The sequence below is a fragment of the Neoarius graeffei genome, chromosome 18, assembly GCF_027579695.1.
Source record: "Neoarius graeffei isolate fNeoGra1 chromosome 18, fNeoGra1.pri, whole genome shotgun sequence".
NCBI lineage: Eukaryota > Metazoa > Chordata > Actinopteri > Siluriformes > Ariidae > Neoarius > Neoarius graeffei.
The window spans coordinates 23034138-23057756 of record NC_083586.1 but is presented as its reverse complement, the minus strand read 5'-3'; the positions used below and the strand labels follow the sequence as shown (position 1 = coordinate 23057756).

The 23619-nt window shown below is 40.7% G+C and overlaps 1 protein-coding gene across 3 annotated transcripts in view; it reads left to right on the top strand.

The window, feature by feature from the left end:
• The window catches only part of ern2 (endoplasmic reticulum to nucleus signaling 2), a 109447-nt gene that overhangs the window by 28931 nt on the left and 56897 nt on the right, over nucleotides 1-23619 (top strand). For all 3 annotated transcript variants that reach the window (XM_060898564.1, XM_060898563.1, XM_060898565.1), the window contains exon 6: nucleotides 21360-21482. In XM_060898564.1, coding sequence (XP_060754547.1) covers nucleotides 21360-21482 — 123 coding nt within the window. The remainder of the gene's footprint in view (nucleotides 1-21359; nucleotides 21483-23619) is intronic.

Genomic DNA, 23619 nt, shown 5'->3' with positions numbered 1-23619 from the left:
TATTCATGACATGTAAACGTGTTACCTCTGATTGGCTAAAGGTACTGTGACGCTACCTCCAGTGGGTCAGAACAAGCGGGTGTGGGTGTCTTACTATGGCGAGAGAGAAGGAACAAACCGCGAAGGGAAAAATACCGCGCGCTGACGTCATTAAGGTGCGACGCGAGGAAATAAAATAAATTCAACAAATGTTTGGGTTTTTACTGAACAAACAAACAAATAAAATGAACGAGTGACTTAAAAAAAAGAATGTGGGTGTCTTTGTAAAAACTGTTTTGATTGGCTATTATAACAGAGCATGTTGCATGCTTTTTGGTTTTGTAGCACAGAGTACCTGGCTAACTGCAGGAAGCGGTTAGCTGCACAGCTAATGTAGCCATTGCAAGGCTAACGTGGCACCGATTTTAAAACATGGCAAAACATAAGCTCATAAGTTACAGTCAATTTCCAGACTAAACTCAGTTTAACAGAGCATGCTGCATGCTTTTTGGTTTTGTAGCGCAGAGTACCTGGCTAACTGCAGGAAGCGGTTAGCTGCACAGCTAATGTAGCCATTGCAAGGCTAACGTGGCGCCGATTTTAAAACACGGCAAAACGACTTAACAGTTATACACTTACTTGTTCGGTGTTTGTGGCTGATGCGGCAGGGATGCTTGGTACGGACCCAGACTTCAGTGACAGTTGATATGCAAAACCTGCCCTGTACTGTCCCAAGTTGTGGAAACATTCCTCAGGAAAATGCTTCCGACAAACATACACTGTCTTAGGTAGACTCGACGGCGTATTATTGGAGTAAATAAAATTAAGCCACTGCATCTTCAGGGGCTCTCCCGTCGGCAGTAAAAACAGACTCCTTTCTGTGTTGTCACATCCATGTACAGCGCAATTTCCATGTTTGGTGGCAACTTTTGAGCTGGGCGGGCAATCCATACAGTGGGTGGGAATCCAGAGGGGGGGCGTGGGGATCATCTCCCTTGCTGACGTAGGCAAGGGAAGAGTTTATCAACGCGCCGTTTTGACGCGCCATTCTCAAATGTTGGGCATAGTTTGGTTTACACATTATGAAATTTCTAGCCACTGGGGTGACTTAAGAAGGTCAGAGGAACTCATTTTAACGTTAAAAAACCTCAGAAAGTGAAAATTTCATGCCATGGGACCTTTAAGTAAAATTTAAAACATGCAAAGACTGTTAAAGTTAAGTAAAGTTTAAAACATGTAAAAATAATGACATTTATCAGTTAGCAGAAAGCATCTGGGGGCGGCACGGTGGTGTAGTGGTTAGCGCTGTCGCCTCATAGCAAGAAGGTCCGGGTTCGAGCCCCGTGGCCAGCGAGGGCCTTTCTGTGCGGAGTTTGCATGTTCTCCCCGTGTCCATGTGGGTTTCCTCCGGGTGCTCCGGTTTCCTCCACAGTCCAAAGACATGCAGGTTAGGTTAACTGGTGACTCTAAATTGAGCGTAGGTGTGAATGTGAGTGTGAATGGTTGTCTGTGTCTATGTGTCAGCCCTGTGATGACCTGGCGACTTGTCCAGGGTGTACCCCGCCTTTCGCCCGTAGTCAGCTGGGATAGGCTCCAGCTTGCCTGCGACCCTGTAGAACAGGATAAAGTGGCTAGAGATAATGAGATGAGATGAGAAAGCATCTGAGAACAGCTTGGTCTTTAGTCTAGATTTGAAGCTGCCAACAGCAGGAGCATTTTTGATGTCCTCTGGCAGTTGGTTCCATAGCTGTACTGCATAGTAGTTAAAAGCTGCTTCACCACACTTTGTTTTGACAACAGGTTTTACCAGTAAATTTTGCTCCTGTGATCTGGTAGATCTGATTGGGTTAGGCCGCTGCAACATATCAGAGAGGTAATTGGGCCCTGTACCATTTAGAGATTTGTACACCAGCAGCAATGCTTTAAAGTCAATTCTGTAGCTTACTGGAAGCCAGTGAAGGGACCTTAGAATTGGAGTAATGTGCTCTGTTCTTTTTGTTCTTGTGAGAACCCTAGCCGCTGCATTTTGAACCAGCTGAAGTCGTTTGATGGTCTTTTTTGGCAGGCCTGTGAAAAGGCCATTGCAGTAGTCAACCCTACTAGAGATGAAGGCATGTATAAGTTTTTCCAGACCATTCTTTGACACAAGTCACAAGTCCTCTTAGTTTGGAAATGTTTTTTAGGTGATAAAATGCCGATTTAGTGATTGCTTTCATATGACTGTCAAAGTTTAGCTCGCTGTCAATGAAAACACCAAGATTTTTAACCATATCTTTTGTTTTAATCCCCTTTGTGTCAAGAATAGTGGTAATCCTGAGTCTTTCATCTTTTTTCCCAAATAGAATTACTTCTGTTTTATCTGTGTTCAGCTGAAGAAAATGTTGTGACATCCAGTTGTTGATTTGGTCGAAACACTGGTAGAGACATTCAAGGGGGACATAATCATTAGGTGATAGAGCAAAGTAAATTTGGGTGTCATCTGCATAGCAGTGATACAAAATTGAGTTGTTCTTGATAATTTGTCCAAGTGGGAGCATATAAAGGTTGAATAGTAATGGTCCAAGGATCGACCCCTGGGGGACACCACAGGTCAAGGACATTGATGTTGAGGTACAATTTCCCATGGTAACAAAGAAGCTTCTATCTTTTTAGTATGATTTTAACCAATTGATAACTTTACCAGTCAACCCAACCCAGTGTTCAAGTCGATATAGCAGTATGTTGTGATCAACAGTATCAAAAGCTGCACTGAGGTCCAGTAACACCAGGACAGATGTTTTGCCTGCATCAGTATTAAGACGTATGTCATTTATAACTTTAATCAGCGCTGTTTCAGTGCTGTGATTGGCACGAAATCCTGACTGAAAGTTATCAAAGCAGCTGTTTGATATCAAGAAGGCAGTTAATTGATTGAAGACAATTTTTTCAAGGATTTTCCTGATGAATGGTAGATTTGATATTGGCCTGTAGTTGTTTAATACTGAAGCATCCAGATTATTCTTTTTAAGTAGGGGCTTTACAACGGCTTTTTTCAGGGACACAGGAAAAATGCCAGTCTCTAGGGATGTATTTATGATCTGAAGCACATCTGTAATTATGAGGTGAAGAACAGACTTAAAAAAGTTGGTGGGCAGAATGTCCAATTCAGATGTTGAGGAACTGAGATTTTGTACAGTTTTTTCAAGCGTCTCGTAATCAATCAAACAAAATTCTGACATTGTGTTGAAATTGTCTGTCTGTGTCACTGGTGATTGCAGCTTTTCAGTTATTTGCAACTGAGATATATTATGAGCAATGTTCTGCCGTATTTTATCAATTTTACCTTTGAAGAAGGATGCAAACTCATTGCATTTATTAACTGAGAGAAGTTCAGGTGCTAATTGTGGTGGGGGATTAGTTAGCTCCTCTACTGTTGAAAATAGCACACGGGCATTGTTCATATTCCTGTTGCTGACGTTGGAGAAGAAAGACTGTCTTGCTTTACCAATTTCATAATTATATTTACAAAGCATCTCTTTATGGATTTGATAATGGATGTGAAGTTTAGATTTGCGCCATTTTCTTTCAGTCTTCCTACATTCTCTCTTTAGCAGTTTAACAGCTGGGTATTGCTTCCATGGTGCTTTCTGCTTGTCATTGACTCTTGATTTTGAATGGAGCAATATCATCCATAATTTGGGTCATATTTGAGTTAAAAATTTCCAGTAAGTCGTCTACAGAGTCTGACATTTTAGTTGAGATCCGAGAGAGAGCTTGCTCAAAGAGAACACATGTTGTCGTTTATGACTCTCCTACCCATAGTCGTTGAGCTGTTCTGAATGTGAGGGGACATAGAAACATCAGAGAAAACACAGAAATGATCAGATAAGGCCAGGTCAACAACAGTAGTAGAAACAGTAAGACCCTTTGCGATAACGAGGTCAAGGGTATGACCACGAGAGTGGGTCGGCCCCTGTACATGTTGTACTAGGTTGAAGTTGTCAGTAAGTGCAAGTAGTTCTCTGGCATAAGTGTTTTCAGGATTATCTACATGCAAGTTAAAATCCCCAGATATAATAAGACAATCAAACTCTAAGCAAATGACTGACAACAGTTCACCAAACTCTTCAAGAAAGACTTTGGCTGAATGTCTCGGAGGCCTGTAAATAGTTAATAACAATATGTTAGGAGAGCATGTAACAAGTGCACATAAGTGTTCAAAGGATGTAAAATCACCAAGTGAGGATTGTTTACATTGAAAAGAGACTTTGAATATATTTACGATCCCTCCACCTTTCCCGTGTCGAGTAGCACTCATGAAATTAAAATTTGGGGGAGCTGCTTCAATAAGGGTGGTAGCCAGAGCATTTTTTAAGGATTTTCCACTAGGAGACCAACTGGTCCGGGCAATACAATCACAGGCCCCAGAGTCCATGCGGCTGCACCGCTGCGGCATATTCTGTGATGCAAATTGCCGCATTACGAATCCTCATTTCAGCCAGCATAATATCAACATAGTTAATGCAGTGCCAAGTTTTCCTTGTTAAATGTATACTTACATGGTACTTGGTTAATTAATTGCAACTGATTGAACCAAATGATAAGACATAACTTGGTTTAAAATTTGGTCTCCCAGTGAAGCTGGTTTGGCATTGACTAAGAGACCAAATCTGGCCACTGGAAGACCATTTGGTCTCCCAGTAACTATGTTAAAAAATGCTCTGGACTGGTAGCACTCTTTGCTTAATCCAGCCATGTTTCAGTTAGAAGCAAAAAATCAAGATTGTGTTTGCAAATAAGATCATTAATTAAAAATGACTTGTTTGAAAGTGATCTAACGTTCAGAAGAGCTAGCTTTACAGAAAGTCTAGAAGTAATATCCGCTTGGACACTCTGATGTTGTTTTGAAACAGGAAGGAGACTAGACTGGTTTACCCCCTGGGTTAAATATGCTCTATGTTTTCTATTTCTTATCAACACAGGAATAGAGAATGGCATAGACATACTGGGTCCCAGCCTGTTTTCAAAACTACACCCAGTGCAGGGACCCACAGCACATCATACAAGACTCTCTGTATATTCCATGAGGTTGGGAGGGGGAAGGAATGGAGATGTCATGTATTTTTTAGATGGTGAAAAAAGAGGCGCGAATGGCACTCAGCACCCCATAGATTCATATTTTTGACAGCTAAACGAGAGACTAGAACAGAAGAGCCAGAAAGAGAAGAGGAAAGATGTGAAACCAAAGACGTTGTTGACACAGCAGATTGTTAAGGTGCTTAAAGGTGTTTGAAGTATTAAGTAGGCCTACTGGTATTAAGTAGGCCTAGTGGTGCATGAAAGTTTGTGAACCCTGTAGAATTTTCTATATTTCTGCATGAATATGACCTAAAACATCATCAGATTTTCACACAAGTCCTAAAAGTAGATAAAGAGAACACAGTTAAACAAATGAGACAACAATATTATACTTGGTCATTTATTTATTGAGGAAAATGATCTAATATTATATATCTGTGAGTGGCAAAAGTATGTGAACCTCTAGGATTAGCAGTTAATTTGAAGGTGAAATTAGAGTCAGGTGTTTTCAATCAATGGGATGACAATCAGGTGTGAGTGGGCACCCTGTTTTATTTAAAGAACGGGGATCTATCAAAGTCTGATCTTCACAACACATGTTTGTGGAAGTGTATCATGGCACGAACAAAGGAGATTTCTGAGGACCTCAGAAAAAGCGTTGTTGATGCTCATCAGGCTGGAAAAGGTTACAAAACCATCTCTAAAGAGTTTGGACTCCACCAATCCACAGTCAGACAGATTGTGTAGAAATGGAGGAAATTCAAGACCATTGTTACCCTCCCCAGCAGTGGTCGACCAACAAAGATCACTCCAAGAGCAAGGCCTGTAATCGTCGGCGAGGTCACAAAGGACCCCAGGGTAACTTCTAAGCAACTGAAGGCCTCTCTCACATTGGCTAATGTTAATGTTCATGAGTCCACCATCAGGAGAACACTGAACAACAATGGTGTGCATGGCAGGGTTGCAAGGAGAAAGCCACTGCTCTCCAAAAAGAACATTGCTGCTCATCTGCAGTTTGCTAAAGATCATGTGGACAAGCCAGAAGGCTATTGGAAAAATGTTTTGTGGACGGATGAGACCCAAGTAGAACCTTTTGGTTTAAATGTGAAACATTATGTTTGGAGAAAGGAAAACACTGCATTCCAGCATAAGAACCTTATCCCATCTGTGAAACATGGTGGTGGTAGTATCATGGTTTGGGCTTGTTTTGCTGCATCTGGGCCAGGACGGCTTGCCATCATTGATGGAACAATGAATTCTGAATTACACCAGCAAATTGTAAAGGAAAATGCCAGGACATCTGTCCATGAACTGAATCTCAAGAGAAGGTGGGTCATGCAGCAAGACAACGACTCTAAGCACACAAGTCGTTCTACCAAAGAATGGTTAAAGAAGAATAAAGTTAATGTTTTGGAATGGCCAAGTCAAAGTCCTGACCTTAATCCAATGGAAATGTTCTGGAAGGACCTGAAGCGAGCAGTTCATGTGAGGAAACCCACCAACATCCCAGAGTTGAAGCTGTTCTGTACGGAGGAACGGGCTAAAATTCCTCCAAGCCAGTATGCAGGACTGATCAAGAGTTACCGGAAATGCTTAGTTGCAGTTATTGCTGCACAACAGAAATCATTTAAACTTTTGGTTCGTGTTGTTCTGGTAGTGGTTCAGGTAATAAAACAGCATTATTATGTGCTACATTGTTGTCAGATGATGACTTTTTTTATTGCTCATGTGAACCCCATGCTGAAAACCACAGCATCACAGACCTCCACTTGTTGTAGCAACTTTTTCAACCATGTTAAAGTGCTAGTCTAACAAAAATTACATCATAAAATCCCAGGTTTTCTGTGTGTGATGTGCTCAAATAGGTTATAAAGTTCACCAATAAATAAAAAAATTGTTTCAAAAAATAATTTTTTGCATCTGAACCCTCTTCCAGAAAAAACTAAAAGCTTGTCTGCCATTATTAGATCGCAGCGATTTACTGGTCAGTGACGCTTCATGTGTGACGTCATTTGCGCCACTGCCTTCTTTTGTGTCCACACAGACTCTACACTATTCTCTGCAATGGCTTGCGTTCTTGATGCTGAATCTTTTGAAAAAGACATGAAAGCTCTTCAAATTTGTCCTCAATCCTCGGCTGGTTGTCTGAGAACGATTTAGAACCTATAGCCACAGAGAAAGAGGCGGACGAATATGCAAGCCAAGTCACTCATGAAGAAGATCAACAACTGCTCGAGTGGTTTTCTAGAACCCGGGAAGTTAATACATTGTACAAATCATAGTTTGCTTATTCATTTTTTTTTTTACTGATTTGTTCAACTTTCACAGTTATGATAAAGCAGTGTCTCTTTGTAATTGTCATCTTTGTAACCTCACTTTTTATTTAGCACAAGGCTAAATAATGGCAATAAATAGGCACTTTCACTTTTAGTGCTCGAGCTGGCAGGAGCGGGTGGTGCGTTGTGCCATATGCATTGTGCGCAGCGAGTGCGCAACAGCCAGGAATTTGTTAGGATTCACCTCCAAAACAAAGTTGCTCATAAAACTACAGCCTTTTCTGGTTCTAACACTACCAATTAGGACCATGTAGACTAGGGTGCATCAGTTGCCCCCTAAAAATGAAAAGTTCCTCCGATCATGATGCATTTTTGTTTTTATGTTCCTTTTGGTAAGAAAACACACTGGGTGAAATATTTTGACAAAATTCAAAAGTTTAATGGTGGCACCAGGAGCTCAAAGTTATGGAAAAAGCTGCTATTTTATGACTTTTATGACAAAATTTCGATCACTTTTCATGAAACATTATGGCACCTTATAGAGTATACCAAATATCTTAGATACTGTAGACAGTATGTCTAGAATGTCTAAAAATATTTGGAGGTGGAGGCGCCGTGGCTCAGTCGACTAGGGCGCCATACCATAAATCCAGGGACCCAGGTTCGATTCCGACCCGAGGTCATTTCCCGATCCCTCCCCGTGTCTCTCTCCCGCTCATTTCCTGTCTCTACACTGTCCTATCCAATAAAGGTGAAAAAAGCCCAAAAAAATCTTTAAAAAAAATATTTGGAGGTTTATTTTAGGGTGTCACTAGCATACATGTCAACCTATACGGAATGTCCGTATTTTATACGGATTTGATTCAATAAACTTAGTATACGGGTGTATAAATAAAGTTATACGGATTCTTTAAAAAAACTTCAATATTTATTTAGAGCTATAATCAATTCCCACGATGATAAAAGAGCGCATAACATTTACACACGTACTGTACACCACAGACAGCCAGTAAAGAGTCTTATGAAATCGCGCGTTATCTTGTGGTAGCGAGACTTCATTCCACTTTTGATCATGCGCACACCGCATTGCGAGAATCCCGCCAACCGTGAAGTCATAGACATATAAACATAGATGCCGCCTTCTGCGTAGAATCATACGTCATCCTCGCCGCCATATTGGATGGGGCAAAGTGGAGATTCTTCAGCCGTCTCTGGTATAGCGTCTAGACAGTAGCTGAGAATAAAGATGCCTCATTCATGTGCTGCGTTTAACTGTACCAACAGGTTTACCGTCCAAACGAGATCACATGGGATTACCTTTCACAGGTGAGACTGGAAAAATACTTTGTATTCATTCTGAAGGTTTATTGTTATTAATATTGAATAAAAAGTAACTGGGATATATCATTGCTAATTATCATTCAAATTTTAGGTAAATTATTTTAATTTGCATCTTATACGGATTTTATAAGGGAAATACGGATTTTGGAGGTTGGTTATACAGGTTTGATTGACCAAAGGTTGACATGTATGTACTAGCATTATCTATCAGTGTTATAACCCTGGTTTTAAGCTTGCCACCTATGCATATGCTAGCCCCTATTAAAGTTATAATGATGCTGGATTACCTGTTTTCAAGACAACTGAAGATACAAGTGAAATGTTAAGAAGCAAATTCTCAATGTCTATTTCCTATGTGGGCGTCTCAGATTTGGAACCATTACTCTGTCTTTTGCTACAACTTGCACAATGTTCTGGAATCTTTCTTCTATTGTGGCAGAACCAACTTTCTCATGGGCTAGTTTAACCCCACGCTCTGCTACATCATTTGTCACAATGAAGTTTGTGAGTGTTGCCTTTATCCTCTGGTAAGATGCCAAGCCATCCCATTGTGACACTGGTGTTGAGAGCAGACGATCATCAACTATATCAAAAGCTGCAAAGAACAGCCACGAGTCTTCACCTATAAAGTTTTCCAGTTTGAGATCCACATTTTTAGTACATATTCTAAATATATTATCAAGCACAGTTTGAGTTTCAGCTGTTCATTGAATCATTGTTCAACTACTTTTAAACAGTACAAATGTATTATGAATCACGTTAATGCTTCTCAATCCCTTGCAAAGGTTCTTAACATGATCTCTGGGTCACAAGAAATCAATAAATGGAGTCCAACATTGTGATTCAAACCTTACGTGAAAACATAAAATAAGTGTTTTTTGGCAAAAAATGAACCTCATGGTGCCACCATTAGACTTTTGAATATGGTCAAAAACTTTTACAGGATGTCTTTATTGGTGAAAAGGAACACCCAAACAAAAATGCATCAGATTTTATGAAAGTGAGGGCAACTGATGCACCCTAATGTAGACCCTTTCTATTTTGTGCTACAATGTTAAGTAGAGGTGTGTGTATGTGTTGGGGGTCAGCGCGCAATTACCATTATTTATTTTTACTAAAACCACCGTATCTCTGCAACCATAAAAGATTTTTTTCAAAATTCCAAAACCTATTTTTTTTTACCCCTTCAGACATAATGTGTACAATTGTACAGATGTAGACCCCGAAGCCGTTTGTTTTCAGGATAATGGCTGGCTGATGAAATTATTGGCTGGCTAGCTGACTCAGCCAAAACCTTAATGGCTGCTGCAGCCACCAAAATGTTTATGGCTACAAATGGCTGATACTGGACGTCACTGTGTGGCATATATCCGGGCGAACGGATCAAACAAATGGGGGGAATAAATAGCAAATTACCACAGGTCCCCTGGTCTCTTACTTCATTGTAAATATAAATCTAGCAAGATTGTAGTTCAATGCTAATAATAAGCTAATCTGGATTGTTCGAGGAAGGCATCTAGCTATCTACTCTCACTAGCAATGACCAGTGAAGGACTGGCAGCTATCTTACTATGATGAAAGTAGAGTGGTGGAGTACTTTTTTTTTAATCGATCTCGAAGTATGTGAAACAAACAAACAAACAAACAAAAAATACCTTTACACTTTCCCTCAGCAGCGGCAAAGAATGCAGCCATCTCGTCGATATCGGAGTCGGTTGATGCTCTGGGTGGGTTCCCGGGTTCCCCAGTGTATTGTGGTAACGGTGTGAGGGGCGGGAAGCCAGACAGGTAGTCACAACAGCAAGCTTGTGGTGGCTCTCTGTGCTGTGATATCAGTTCTAAATCTCTACAGTGTATGCCTATACGTCTCTATTGTGTTACTACTAGTGTGTACAGCTGATCATGTTTGTGTCACTTTTCTTGTAGCTCATGATGTGGATAAACCCATTATTTGATGTACACAATTCTTAGTGGCTCAGCCAAATTTTATTAGATAGCGGCTCAAATTGGCTTACAAAATTATTGGCTGGCAGCGGCTCAAATTCTAAATGGCGGTTTTAGCGGCACCTGGCGGCGGCTTCGGGGTCTATACAGATGAAGTTCCATAGCATGAAGTTCCATAGCATTTTGACTTGTGTCCGAAGGGGATAAGGTATAATTTCCAGGGGTGATGTCATTTTCGTAAGATTAGCACTTTAACAGTAGAAAGTGACAATGTCAGTACCACCATAAAATGTACGTAAAAGTCACCATATGCCACCAAACGGGCTCCTTTTTTCAAAATTTTCTGGGGGAGGGCCGGGCCCCCCCCCATGGGAATGGGACTTTATTTTAATCCTGGGGAGAAAACTGGAATCTGGTATGATTGACAGTTGCATAGGGGTTTTGAACCCGGTGATATTAACCGATGCTCTCTGGAAGCCCCACCCCTTCTTCCATTTTACATAGGTCACTTTCCGTCTTACTTTTTTGTCACTGTAAATAAAAAATAAAAATAAATGAATAGCAGACCAAAAATTTGGTCCACATGCTCATGGTTCACTTCCAGAAACATCTGAAATTGATTTAATTGTATTTGGGTCTGTCTCAGAAACTGGGTACTGTGGGGATCCCCCACTAAATATACTCACAGTCAATAAACTATACGGTTTTGAATGATGATGTTGGTTTTAATTTGAAATAAAATGATGAAAGAAATAATACAGATAAACTAAATCTTTGATGTGAATACTCTATTCAGAATTTGGCAAAAATTCTGCAAATTTGTGGAAAAATGTTGGCTTGATCTGGGACATGATAAACGGTCGACTACATCGCATTCCCTTAAAAAGGTTGTAGTCCACTGAAAAGTCTACAGTTATCACTAATTGTATTTTAATTTGTAACTTTATCCACCTAAGGATTGGTGCGCTCACAAAATAATCATAACCGTAATAAAACATCATGCAGAATATTTCATCACCGTCGTAACTCCATTTCCCGCAAACCCAAAACCAATACAATCGTGTGTTTAGATCTAAACGGAAAGCCTCAGGGTCAAGGTCACGACCTCACCAAAAGTAGGAACTTAAAATCACTACGCCATATAAAAATGTAGTTATAAATCTGCGATTTTGTTTTTTAAAACGAAAGCTGAAAGTTAGGTATAGAATATGTTTCTTACAGAATATGTTACGATGGTAGCTGGTCTTGTATGAATTTCTGAGCTATAAAATGAGTTGTGGTCTATTTTTTACCGTAGCGTGTTATTTGTGTGCGGGGAAGGACACACATTAACAATTTGCATGTGTAGAATGGAATTTTCCACTCCAGCAGTTAGAAGTTGATCGCGCTTCCATTTGCGGTCTTTCTGTTACGCGAGTGATCTGTTCGGATGTTATCACTGAAAAGGTGAGTTTTGACAGTTTTGTTTTGTTTTAGTCTTGCAGTATAAGGCAATAGAATGTTTCTTTTTCGTCTTACTTTCATATTTCGTAGTGTTTGCGTATTTTTGGCCGATATTTTGCAACCATGGTCAATTTAGATCGAACTTTTGATAGAATCTACGGCCAGTCATTTTGCCCCGCCCCCGCCTCGCGCTCCGTCCGGTGCGGTAGTGATGTCCCGTTGCTCGCGCGCCGCAGCAGAGACCCGCGCGACCTTCAGCCGGTACAGTCGCTGTTCTTTTACCACCGCCGTTATTCTCATCTTTCCGGCGTGTTCTTGATTTTTCCATTGTGTCCTATTCCGCTATATCAAATCCCCAAACTGTATCATATTATTCATATTTAAGTGAATAATCAATTCAGTCATCATAACTTGGCATTTTTAACCCAAGCAATCAAAAAGAGGAAATTTATTCAATATTTTCACTCCTCTGTGAAGGAGGGGCTTTAATTCTTCATGATGGAGTTATTTTATATGGAAATCAATTTTACAAAAGCATTTGAATTGAATGAATGAATGAATGAATTTGAATGAATGAATGAATGAATTTATTTATTTTCTAATGTATAAAAAATGTATGTAACTATTTGTACATACAAAAAAAAGAAAATGAGAAATTTGAATTGTAATCAAAAGAATTTTCCACAGTGGAGGCCAGATAAAGCAAGATGCGATCTTTATTCTTATTAAACATGACAAACGAAACATTAAGTGTTCGGTAAATGCAAAAAAATAGTAAAATTAGAAAATTTATTTTTTGACCGTAATGTGGGGTGGCACGGTGGTGTAGTGGTTAGCGCTGTCGCCTCACAGCAAGAAGGTCCGGGTTCGAGCCCCGTGGCCGGCGAGGGCCTTTCTGTGCGGAGTTTGCATGTTCTCCCCGTGTCCGCGTGGGTTTCCTCCGGGTGCTCCGGTTTCCCCCACAGTCCAAAGACATGCAGGTTAGGTTAACTGGTGACTCTAAATTGACCGTAGGTGTGAATGTGAGTGTGAATGGTTGTCTGTGTCTATGTGTCAGCCCTGTGATGACCTGGCGACTTGTCCAGGGTGTACCCCGCCTTTCGCCCATAGTCAACTGGGATAGGCTCCAGCTTGCCTGCGACCCGGTAGAAGGATAAAGCGGCTAGAGATAATGAGATGAGATAAGATGAGATGACCGTAATGTCCCAAATGAGAGAGCAGTTTCTGAGACGGACCCATTTACCTGCAGTGTTTTCCAAAATCTCGTTATGACTGTTGTGAAAACGCTCCTTTTACAGAAAATGTTAAGCACTACACTTTGTTAGTGAAAAGCAGTGTGTTTGTTCGTCACTGATCTGGATTTACATTACCTTTCCTCAGAGAGGGACATGTGAGAGCCATTTTATTCACCATTTCATAGATTTCCTCATGGATTGAAAGTTAAATTCCTGCTAAAACGCATGCTTTGCTTGAAGAGCGAAAGAGTCAAAGAGAAGAAGGAAATGCTTCAAGAAATTCTCTTTGAAAACAAACACAGCATATTAACAGTCACTCTTGTCAAGGGGTGTAACATAAAACCGGTACAGTCAGTTCACAAGCTCAGGTTCACTTTCAATTGAAAAGAGGAACAACCTGATACAGATGAGATAGAGAGAGAGTCGTAATTCATAAACTCAAACTTATGGAAAAACTAGCATACCTCAATGCATGTTAAATGTAATTGAAATGAATCTTACTGGATCTGACTTGAATTGAATCATACTGAATATTCAATATTGGATTAGTCCTGAACTGAAGTGTACCAAATTGTATTGGTGCTGAATTGCATCAAATCACAAATGATCAGTACTGCGTTGAAGTCTGTTGAAATGCATTGGTGCTAAATCAAATCAGGGTGGGTTTCCCGATAACGTTGCCCTTCAGAGCTAAAGAGCAAGTTGAGAGACTCTCTTAAGCAACGAACGTTGTCTCTGTACGTGGTTTTCCCAAACTCACTTGTAAGAAGGAGTCTAAAGAGCAACAGGACGAAGAGCGTCTTTGCAGCGCGCGTCCCCGATATAGGCATTAGTAGTTGCTAAAGGCAATCGTACTGTCGTTGCTGAAGGCATTAGTAGTTGCTAAATCCAGTCGATAAGGTCACATGGCGTTTGTTTTTTACCAAAATCTAATGAAATATAAAGTGTTTAAAATAAGATAATATTTAGTATCATCTGGAAGCATGACATATATAATGTGGTAATTAATTAATGAAACTATTTTACATTTTTGGGCAAATTTTTTTTTTATTCCAAGCGTGTTTTTAATTCAATGAACAAACGTTTACACGAAAGAATGAACAAATAATAAGCTAAATAATTAAGTACAGTGGATATAAAAAGTGTCCACACCCCGTTAAAATGATAGGTTTTTCTGATGTAAAAAAAAAAAGAGACCACGATAAATAATTTCAAAACTTTTCCCACCTTTTATGTGACCTATAATTTGTACAATTCAAGTGAAAAGCAAACAAATCTGTTCAGGGGAAAAACATAAAAAATAAAAAACGTACAATAAGCTGGTTGCGTAAGCGTGCACACCCTTAAATTAATATTTTGTTGAAGCACCTTTTGATTTAATTACAGCATTCAGTCTTTTTGGGTCGGAGTCGATCAGCCTGCCACATCTAGACTTGGCAATATTTGCCCACTCTTCCTTGCAAAAGCGCTCCAAATCTGTCAGATTGTGAGGGCGTCTCTTGTGCACAGCCCTCTTCAGGTCACCCCACAGATTTTCAACTGGATTTCGGTCTGGGATCTGGCTGGGCCGTTCCAAAACTTTTTTGGGGTCATTGTCGTGCTGAAAGATGAAATTCCTCTTCATCTTCAGCTTTCTATCAGACACCTGAAGGTTTTGGGCCAAAATTGACTGGTATTTAGAACTGTTCATAATTCCCTCCACCTTGACTAAAGCCCCTGTTCCAGCTGAAGAAAAACAACCCCAAAACATGATGCTGCCACCACCATGCTTCACCGTGGGTATGGCGTTCTTTTGGTGATGCGCAGTGTTGTTTTTGCACCAAACATACCTTTTGGAATTGTAGCCAAAAAGTTCAACTTTGGTTTCATCAGACCAGAACACATTTTCCCACATGCTTTTGGGAGAGTTGATGTTTTTTTTTTTTTGCGCAAAATTTAGCCAGGCCTGGATGTTTTTCTTTGTAAGAAAAGGCTTCTGTCTTGCGACCCTACCCAACCAGTACTTGCCAGAAATTCCTGCAGCTCCTTCAGTGTTGCTGTCGGCCTCTCGGCAGCCTCCCTGACCAGTTTTCGTCGTCTTTTCATCAATTTTGGAGGGACGTCCAGTTCTTGGTAATGTCGCTGTTGTCCCATATTTTCTCCACTTCTTGACGACGGTCTTCACTGTGCTCCATGGTATATCTAATGCCGTGGAAATGTTTTTGTCCCCTTCTCCTGACTGATACCTTTCAACAATGAGATCCCTCTGACGCTTTGTAAGCTCTCTGTGAACCCTGGCTTTTGCTGGAGGAGCAACTGAGTAAATGTCTGAACTTTATTTGGGGTTAATCAGAGTCATTTTAATTGATGGGCGGTGTGAACCCCAAAGACTGAATGCTGTCATTAAATCAAAAGGTGCTTCAACAAAGTATTAGTTTAAGGGTGTGCACACTTACGCAACCAGCTTATTGTACATTCTTTATTTTTTATGTTTTTCCCCCGAACAGATTTGTTTGTTTTTCAGTTGAATTGTACAGGTTATAGGTCACATTAAAGGTGGGAAAAGTTTTGAAATTACTTATTGTGGTCTCGTTTTTTTTACATCAGAAAAACCTCTCATTTTAACGGGGTGTGTAGACTTTTTATATCCACTGTAAATGTGTTCCCTGTGCGCTCTCATTTCACTGTTACCCCCCGATCATGTAGTCAGGATTATTTCAGCTGTTATCCACAATGCCAAGCGGGCAGTGTTCTCCCTTATAAGTACGTGCGCGTGCAGAGAGAGAGAGAGAGAGAGAGAGAGAGAGAGAGGTTTTGCTCTGTGTGTAGTGTGTACCAAAGGAGGTTGAACTGACCTTATATATAAAGTGACCTCCATAGGAGGTCAATTCAACCTCCTTTGGTACACACTACACACAGAGCAAAACCTCTCTCTCTCTCTCTCTCTCTCTCTCTCTCTCTCTCTCTGTGCGCACACGCACACACACAATGTTAGAGGTGCAGAGAAGTGTCTCATTTATGACACTAAATTAGTGAATCGCTCGCCTAATGGAGTTAAATTTGATTAAAATGTGGCGATATCAGTGTGACATTACGATATCCGTACATAATTCCATAACCAGAGGTGAAGAGTAATGAAATACATTTACTTGAGTACTGTACTTAAGTACACTTTTTGAGTATCTGTACTTGACTTGAGTCAGTGGCGTGCACAGACATTTTGGGGGGCAAGTGCTCTGGGGGGAAAAAGGGCACTTTTTTGCGCATGTGGAACACCTTATTATAAAAGTCTGAGATTTAACCCTCCTCTTGTGTTCGGGTCGCCACTGACCCGTTTTAGTTTTTAAAGGTGTAAAACAACCACTTAATGTTAATTTATTACATCAAGGCTTTTTGACTTTGCCAGGAATCTCTAGTTGAACAAAATAGAAAAATTAATTTTTGTTTTCCTAAATCTGAAAATGGTCTAGCAAAAAATATAATACTTATGTGCAGTTGTTTCTGTATGCGACGGGCTACTTCACGACAAAATAATTACAGCTTGGGCTTAGAGGGCAAACAATACATTTTCACTCGATTCATGTGTTACCTGGCTGGTTTGGCAGGGGAAGAGCTGACTGACTGCCCGATGTGTTGTCTGCGCTACAACAAGGCCGTGGCTTCCAGGACGCTATGCTGCTGCAACCTCACATTGAATGCACTGCACGCTTGTTCACGTGACAGAGCAAGAGAGACAGAGGTCCGGTGTGTGTGCGGAGGGGGCACACATCGGGACATTATTTTCACACACGCTTTTAATGCCGCGGCTTTTCTAAAAGATCATGTCGACATTGGCCTCAGTAAACTGTAAAAAAAAAATTCAAAAGGGCACTTTTTTGGACAGAGGGCAGAGGGGCAGGTGCTTGAGCACCACCTCGTGTCTATCTGTGCACGCCACTGACTTGAGTATTATTATTTTTGGAAACTTATGACTTTAACTTCACTCCATTTGAAAGACAAATATCGTACTTTTCACTCCACTACATTTCTATCCAGCTCCTCGTTACTTGTTACTATGAAGCGGCTTTGAAAGTGGATGTTTTTTCTTTTCTTTTCTAAAACGTGATTTGGTTTTTTCGCAGGTGACACTGAGACAGCCGATCAGTAATCACTAGGGTCACGTCTCGTCCATAGACTGGATAAAATCAAGTTCAGTGATTTCTCAGCAGCGTTATTTAACACCATCAGTTGATGGCAGAATGGAAGGAGACGGTTCTTCTGGGGAATGCTCTGGGGAAAGGATTAAAGATTCATTTTGTTTTAAATGCTTGCTGAAAACGAACCACATCATGGCCTCCAAAAACTCGCCGTCCAACCTGCAGAAGCATATGTATTCGTATGTAAATGTTTATTCCAAGAGAAAGCTTGTAATGAAGTTGTCTGTGCTTTAGAGCTAGTGATAATGTTGCAATAGCGATGCAGTCTGGTTAGTCAAATGACTTTATATGGATTTGCCCGCCAAGTTGTCGTAGCCTTGTCCACGGCTAATGTTAACACATGGCTAGTTAACTTGGACACTGTTAGTTAGCAAGTAAACACGGAGTTTCGCTAACATGAATAACGTTAACTTATCTGAAGTCCTTTCGGAAATATGTTTTAGCATAATCTTGCCAAATAAACAGAATGTAGAAATCTTTCTTTTCTAGTAGCGTTAGCTACCCAATATGATTCTGAGTTTGAAAAGAGTTTGCTAGCACGTCAGGTGGAGTTTCATTGACTAGCTAGCGTAACGTTAAACCACCATGACAGCACAGTATGCGTTCATTTTGTGAATTCACATTTCTGTCTTTGGTAACGTTAACATTGTAGCTTTTATGACCTTGCATAATTGCTATAGCTACTACATATTTTTTTACCAGTAGCCAAAGAGAAAAAATAGCGAGCATCTTATTGATGATTCTGCTTGGTTGTAAGTTGTGTTTCATTTTGTAACGTTCTACCAGGTGTTTATTCTACAGGTTCTACAAGTTAGTCAGTAAATCCAGTCGGTTGCTTCAGAGGCGTTAGGTTTTGTAAGCGCTGTGGCAATAATACAACGATACATTGACAGAAAATGTACTTTTAATACTCAAGTATTTTTAAAAGCAAGTACTTCAGTACTTTAACTAAGTAAAAATATGACTGGAGAATTTTCACTTGTACAACCCTGATTCCAAAAAAGTTGTGACAAAGTACAGATTGTAAATAAAAACGGAATGCAATGATGTGGAAGTTTCAAAATTCCATATTTTATTCAGAATAGAACATAGATGACATATCAAATGTTTAAACTGAGAAAATGTATCATTTAAAGAGAAAAATTAGGTGATTTTAAATTTCATGACAACAACACATCTCAAAAAAGTTGGGACAAGGCCATGTTTCCCACTGTGAGACATCCCCTTTTCTCTTTACAACAGTCTGTAAACGTCTGGGGACTGAGGAGACAAGTTGCTCAAGTTTAGGGATAGGAATGTTAACCCAGGCGGCATGGTGGTGTAGTGGTTAGCGCTGTCGCCTCACAGCAAGAAGGTCCTGGGTTCGAGCCCCGGGGCCGGCGAGGGCCTTTCTGTGCGGAGTTTGCATGTTCTCCCCGTGTCCGCGTGGGTTTCCTCCGGGTGCTCCGGTTTCCCCCACAGTCCAAAGACATGCAGGTTAGGTTAACTGGTGACTCTAAATTGACCGTAGGTGTGAATGTGAGTGTGAATGGTTGTCTGTGTCTATGTGTCAGCCCTGTGATGACCTGGCGACTTGTCCAGGGTGTACCCCGCCTTTCGCCCGTAGTCAGCTGGGATAGGCTCCAGCTTGCCTGCGACCCTGTAGAAGGATAAAGCGGCTAGAGATAATGTGATGTGATGTGTGTGAATGTTAACCCATTCTTGTCTAATGTAGGATTCTAGTTGCTCAACAGTCTTAGGTCTTTTTTGTCGTATCTTCCGTTTTATGATGCGCCAAATGTTTTCTATGGGTGAAAGATCTGGACTGCAGGCTGGCCAGTTCAGTACCCGGACCCTTCTTCTACGCAGCCATGATGCTGTAATTGATGCAGTATGTGGTTTGGCATTGTCATGTTGGAAAATGCAAGGTCTTCCCTGAAAGAGACGTCGTCTGGATGGGAGCATATGTTGCTCTAGAACCTGGATATACCTTTCAGCATTGATGGTGTCTTTCCAGATGTGTGAGCTGCCCATGCCACACGCACTAATGCAACCCCATACCATCAGAGATGCAGGCTTCTGAACTGAGCGCTGATAACAACTTGGGTCGTCCTTCTCCTCTTTAGTCCGAATGACACGGCGTCCCTGATTTCCATAAAGAACTTCAAATGTTGATTCATCTGACCACAGAACAGTTTTCCACTTTGCCACAGTCCATTTTAAATGAGCCTTGGCCCAGAGAAGACGTCTGCGCTTCTGGATCATGTTTAGATACAGCTTCTTCTTTGAACTATAGAGTTTTAGCTGGCAACGGCGGATGGCACGGTGAATTGTGTTGACTGATAATGTTCTCTGGAAATATTCCTGAGCCCATTTCATGATTTCCAATACAGAAGCATGCCTGTATGTGATGCAGTGCCGTCTAAGGGCCCGAAGATCACGGGCACCCAGTATGGTTTTCCGGCCTTGACCCTTACGCACAGAGATTCTTCCAGATTCTCTGAATCTTTTGATGATATTATGCACTGTAGATGATGATATGTTCAAACTCTTTGCAATTTTACACTGTCGAACTCCTTTCTGATATTGCTCCACTATTTGTCAGCGCAGAATTAAGGGGATTGGTGATCCTCTTCCCATCTTTACTTCTGAGAGCCGCTGCCACTCCAAGATGCTCTTTTTATACCCAGTCATGTTAATGACCTATTGCCAATTGACCTAATGAGTTGCAATTTGGTCCTCCAGCTGTTCCTTTTTTGTACCTTTAACTTTTCCAGCCTCTTATTGCCCCTGTCCCAACTTTTTTGAGATGTGTTGCTGTCATGAAATTTCAAATGAGCCAATATTTGGCATGAAATTTCAACATGTCTCACTTTTGACATTTGATATGTTGTCTATGTTCTATTGTGAATACAAGATCAGTTTTTGAGATTTGTAAATTATTACATTCCGTTTTTATTTACAATTTGTACTTTGTCCCAACTTTTTTGGAATCAGGGTTGTATCAGAGTAACATTTGGCCAGTGGGATCTGTACTTTGACTTAAGTAATGAAGTTGGGTACTTTGTCCACTTCTGTCCATAACATACTGCAATATATTCATAATGTTTTGCATATATTTATTTAATAATTAACTCGACATACTTGCAATGTACAAGAAAAATAATTGACACCGGCAGCAGATTCAACACCAGTTTCCCCAGTTGACTGTGAGATTCCCTCGGAGGTGTAGCGCATTCAGCTGCAAGCGAGTCGCTCTTTGTTTTGAACGAGCGGTCCGGGTCTCTCATAACTTCCGAGCAAACTAAAGGACTACTTTGGCTACGATGTTGTTCGGGAAAACCACATTCGCTTAACGATGGCTTTTAAGCAGTAGTTAAAGGCACTCTTGGCCTTAAGAGGCTTTCAGGAAACCCACCCCAGCTCAGCGGTGGGTTTCCCAAAAGCCTCTTAACACTAAGGGCGTCTTAACTAGGAGAGAGAGCCTTCATTGTGTTCCTCGCTCTACCATTTAACGATGATCTTTGTGCTGTGATGCTTTTGGGGAACTCAGACCAGTTCAGTAGTGTACAGAAGTGTATCAAATTGTATTCATTTGACTCACACCGGATCTGAAGTGTATCAAATGCTCAATCAAATTGAATCAATCAGTAGTGAATTGAATTCTGTCGACTCAAAGCGATGCTGAATCAAATCATATTGGAGAAATAGTGAACGTAACTGTATTGAATGGAATCATATCGGATCGTTAGTGAACAGAAGTGTATTGAATCATTAGTTGTTTAACTGCATTGGTTTAGTTTTTGTATCAAATCGTACTGCACATGCTGAGACGTGTATTGTATCATTTGAAAGAGCGAGATTCACACTGCTTCTGTGTGTGTGTGTGTGTGTGTGTGTGTGTGTGTGTGTGTGTGTGTGTTGTACAGGTAAAAAACAAGACACATGGTTTGTAGTGGATCCTCAGACAGGTGAGAAACAGACGAGTTTAAGCACCGCGTCCTCTGATTCCATCTGTCCTTCAGCTCCTCTCCTCTACATCGGACGCACAGGTCAGTACATGGATCTCGGAATATTTATTCAACTGTGAAAGTTTATCTCACTTGGTCCTTTTCCTCCATTACTACAATTTTTTGCACATCTTGTGAATATACAAAGAATACTACTGCAACTACTATTGCTAATAATAATAATATGCGCTTGATTTAGCTTCACAGCTTCAAATTAAAGGAGAATTGAAGGCAAATTTTTTACGATCAAAATTGTGTTTATCTCATTTTATTAAATATCGGCATACATTTCTGACAGCTATTTTGTCACTGCTATAGCAAGTTGAGTGTTTGAAATATGCTCTGTAATATATCAGTCCATATGTCAAAGCGATGGCCGTAAACGAGATTCATTGAGACCTGTGCGAGACATCGTAGGACGGAAGTAAAACGTACAGCGGAAATCAAAGTGACCGACATCTGCCAATGTTGTCAAAAGACGCGCGCGCCCTCCTTCGAATGCTGACGTAATCAAGCCGGAAGTTTTCCCTGTGTCCGAAATCACTCACTGTATAGGGCACTATATATACAGTTAGGTCCATAAATATTTGGACAGAGACAACATTTTTCTAATTTTGGTTCTGTACATTACCACAATGAATTGTGAACAAAACAATTCAGATGCAGTTGAAGTTCAGACTTTCAGCTTTAATTCAGTGGGTTGAACAAAATGATTGCATAAAAATGTGAGGAACTAAAGCATTTTTTAAACACGATCCCTTCATTTCAGGGGCTCAAAAGTAATTGGACAAATTAAATAATTGTAAATAAAATGTTCATTTCTAATACTTGGTTGAAAACCCTTTGTTGGCAATGACTGCCTGAAGTCTTGAACTCATGGACATCACCAGACGCTGTGTTTCCTCCTTTTTAATGCTCTGCCAGGCCTTTACTGCAGCGGTTTTCAGTTGCTATTTGTTTGTGGGCCTTTCTGTCTGAAGTTTCGTCTTTTAACAAGTGCGATGCATGCTCAATTGGGTTGAGATCAGGTGACTGACTTGGCCATTCAAGAATATTCCACTTCTTTGCTTTAATAAACTCTTGGGTTGCTTTGGCTTTATGTTTTGGGTCATTGTCCATCTGTATTATGAAACGCCGACCAATCAGTCTGGCTGGATTTGAGCACACAGTATGTCTCTGAATACCTCAGAATTCATCCGGCTGCTTCTGTCCTGTGTCACATCATCAATAAACACTAGTGACCCAGTGCCACTGGCAGCCATGCATGCCCAAGCCATCACACTGCTTCCGCCGTGTTTTACAGATGATGTGGTATGCTTTGGATCATGAGCTGTACCACGCCTTCGCCATACTTTTTTCTTTCCATCATTCTGGTAGAGGTTGATCTTGGATTCATTTGTCCAAAGAATGTTCTTCCAGAACTGTGCTGGCTTTTTTAGATGTTTTTTAGCAAAGTCCAATCTAGCCTTTTTATTCTTGAGGCGTATGAGTGGCTTGCACCGTGCAGTGAACCCTCTGTATTTACTTTCATGCAGTCTTCTCTTTATGGTAGATTTGGATATTGATACGCCTACCTCCTGGAGAGTGTTGTTCACTTGGTTGGCTGTTGTGAAGGGGTTTCTCTTCACCATGGAAATTATTCTGCGATCAACCACCACTGTTGTCTTCTGTGGGCGTCCAGGTCTTTTTGCATTGATGAGTTCACCAGTGCTTGCTTGCTTGCTTTCTTTCTTTCTTTCTTTCTTTCTTTCTTTCTCAGGATGTACCAAACTGTAGATTTTGCCACTCCTAATATTGTAGCAATTTCTCGGATGGTTTTTTTTTGTTTTCGCAGCTTAAGGATGGCTTGTTTCACCTGCATGGAGAGCTCCTTTGACCGCATGTTTTCTTCACAGCAAAATCTTCCAAATGCAAGCACCACACCTCAAATCAACTCCAGGCCTTTTATCTGCTTAATTGAGAATGACATAACGAAGGAATTTCCCACACCTGCCCATGAAATAGCCTTTGAGTCAATTGTCCAATTACTTTTGGTCCTTTTAAAAACAGGGCGGCACATGTTAAGGAGCTGAAACTCCTAAATCCTTCATCCAATTTTAATGTGGATACCCTCAAATGAAAGCTGAAAGCCTGGACCTTATGTCCATGTCCATTATATAACTATAACTTGAATATGTTT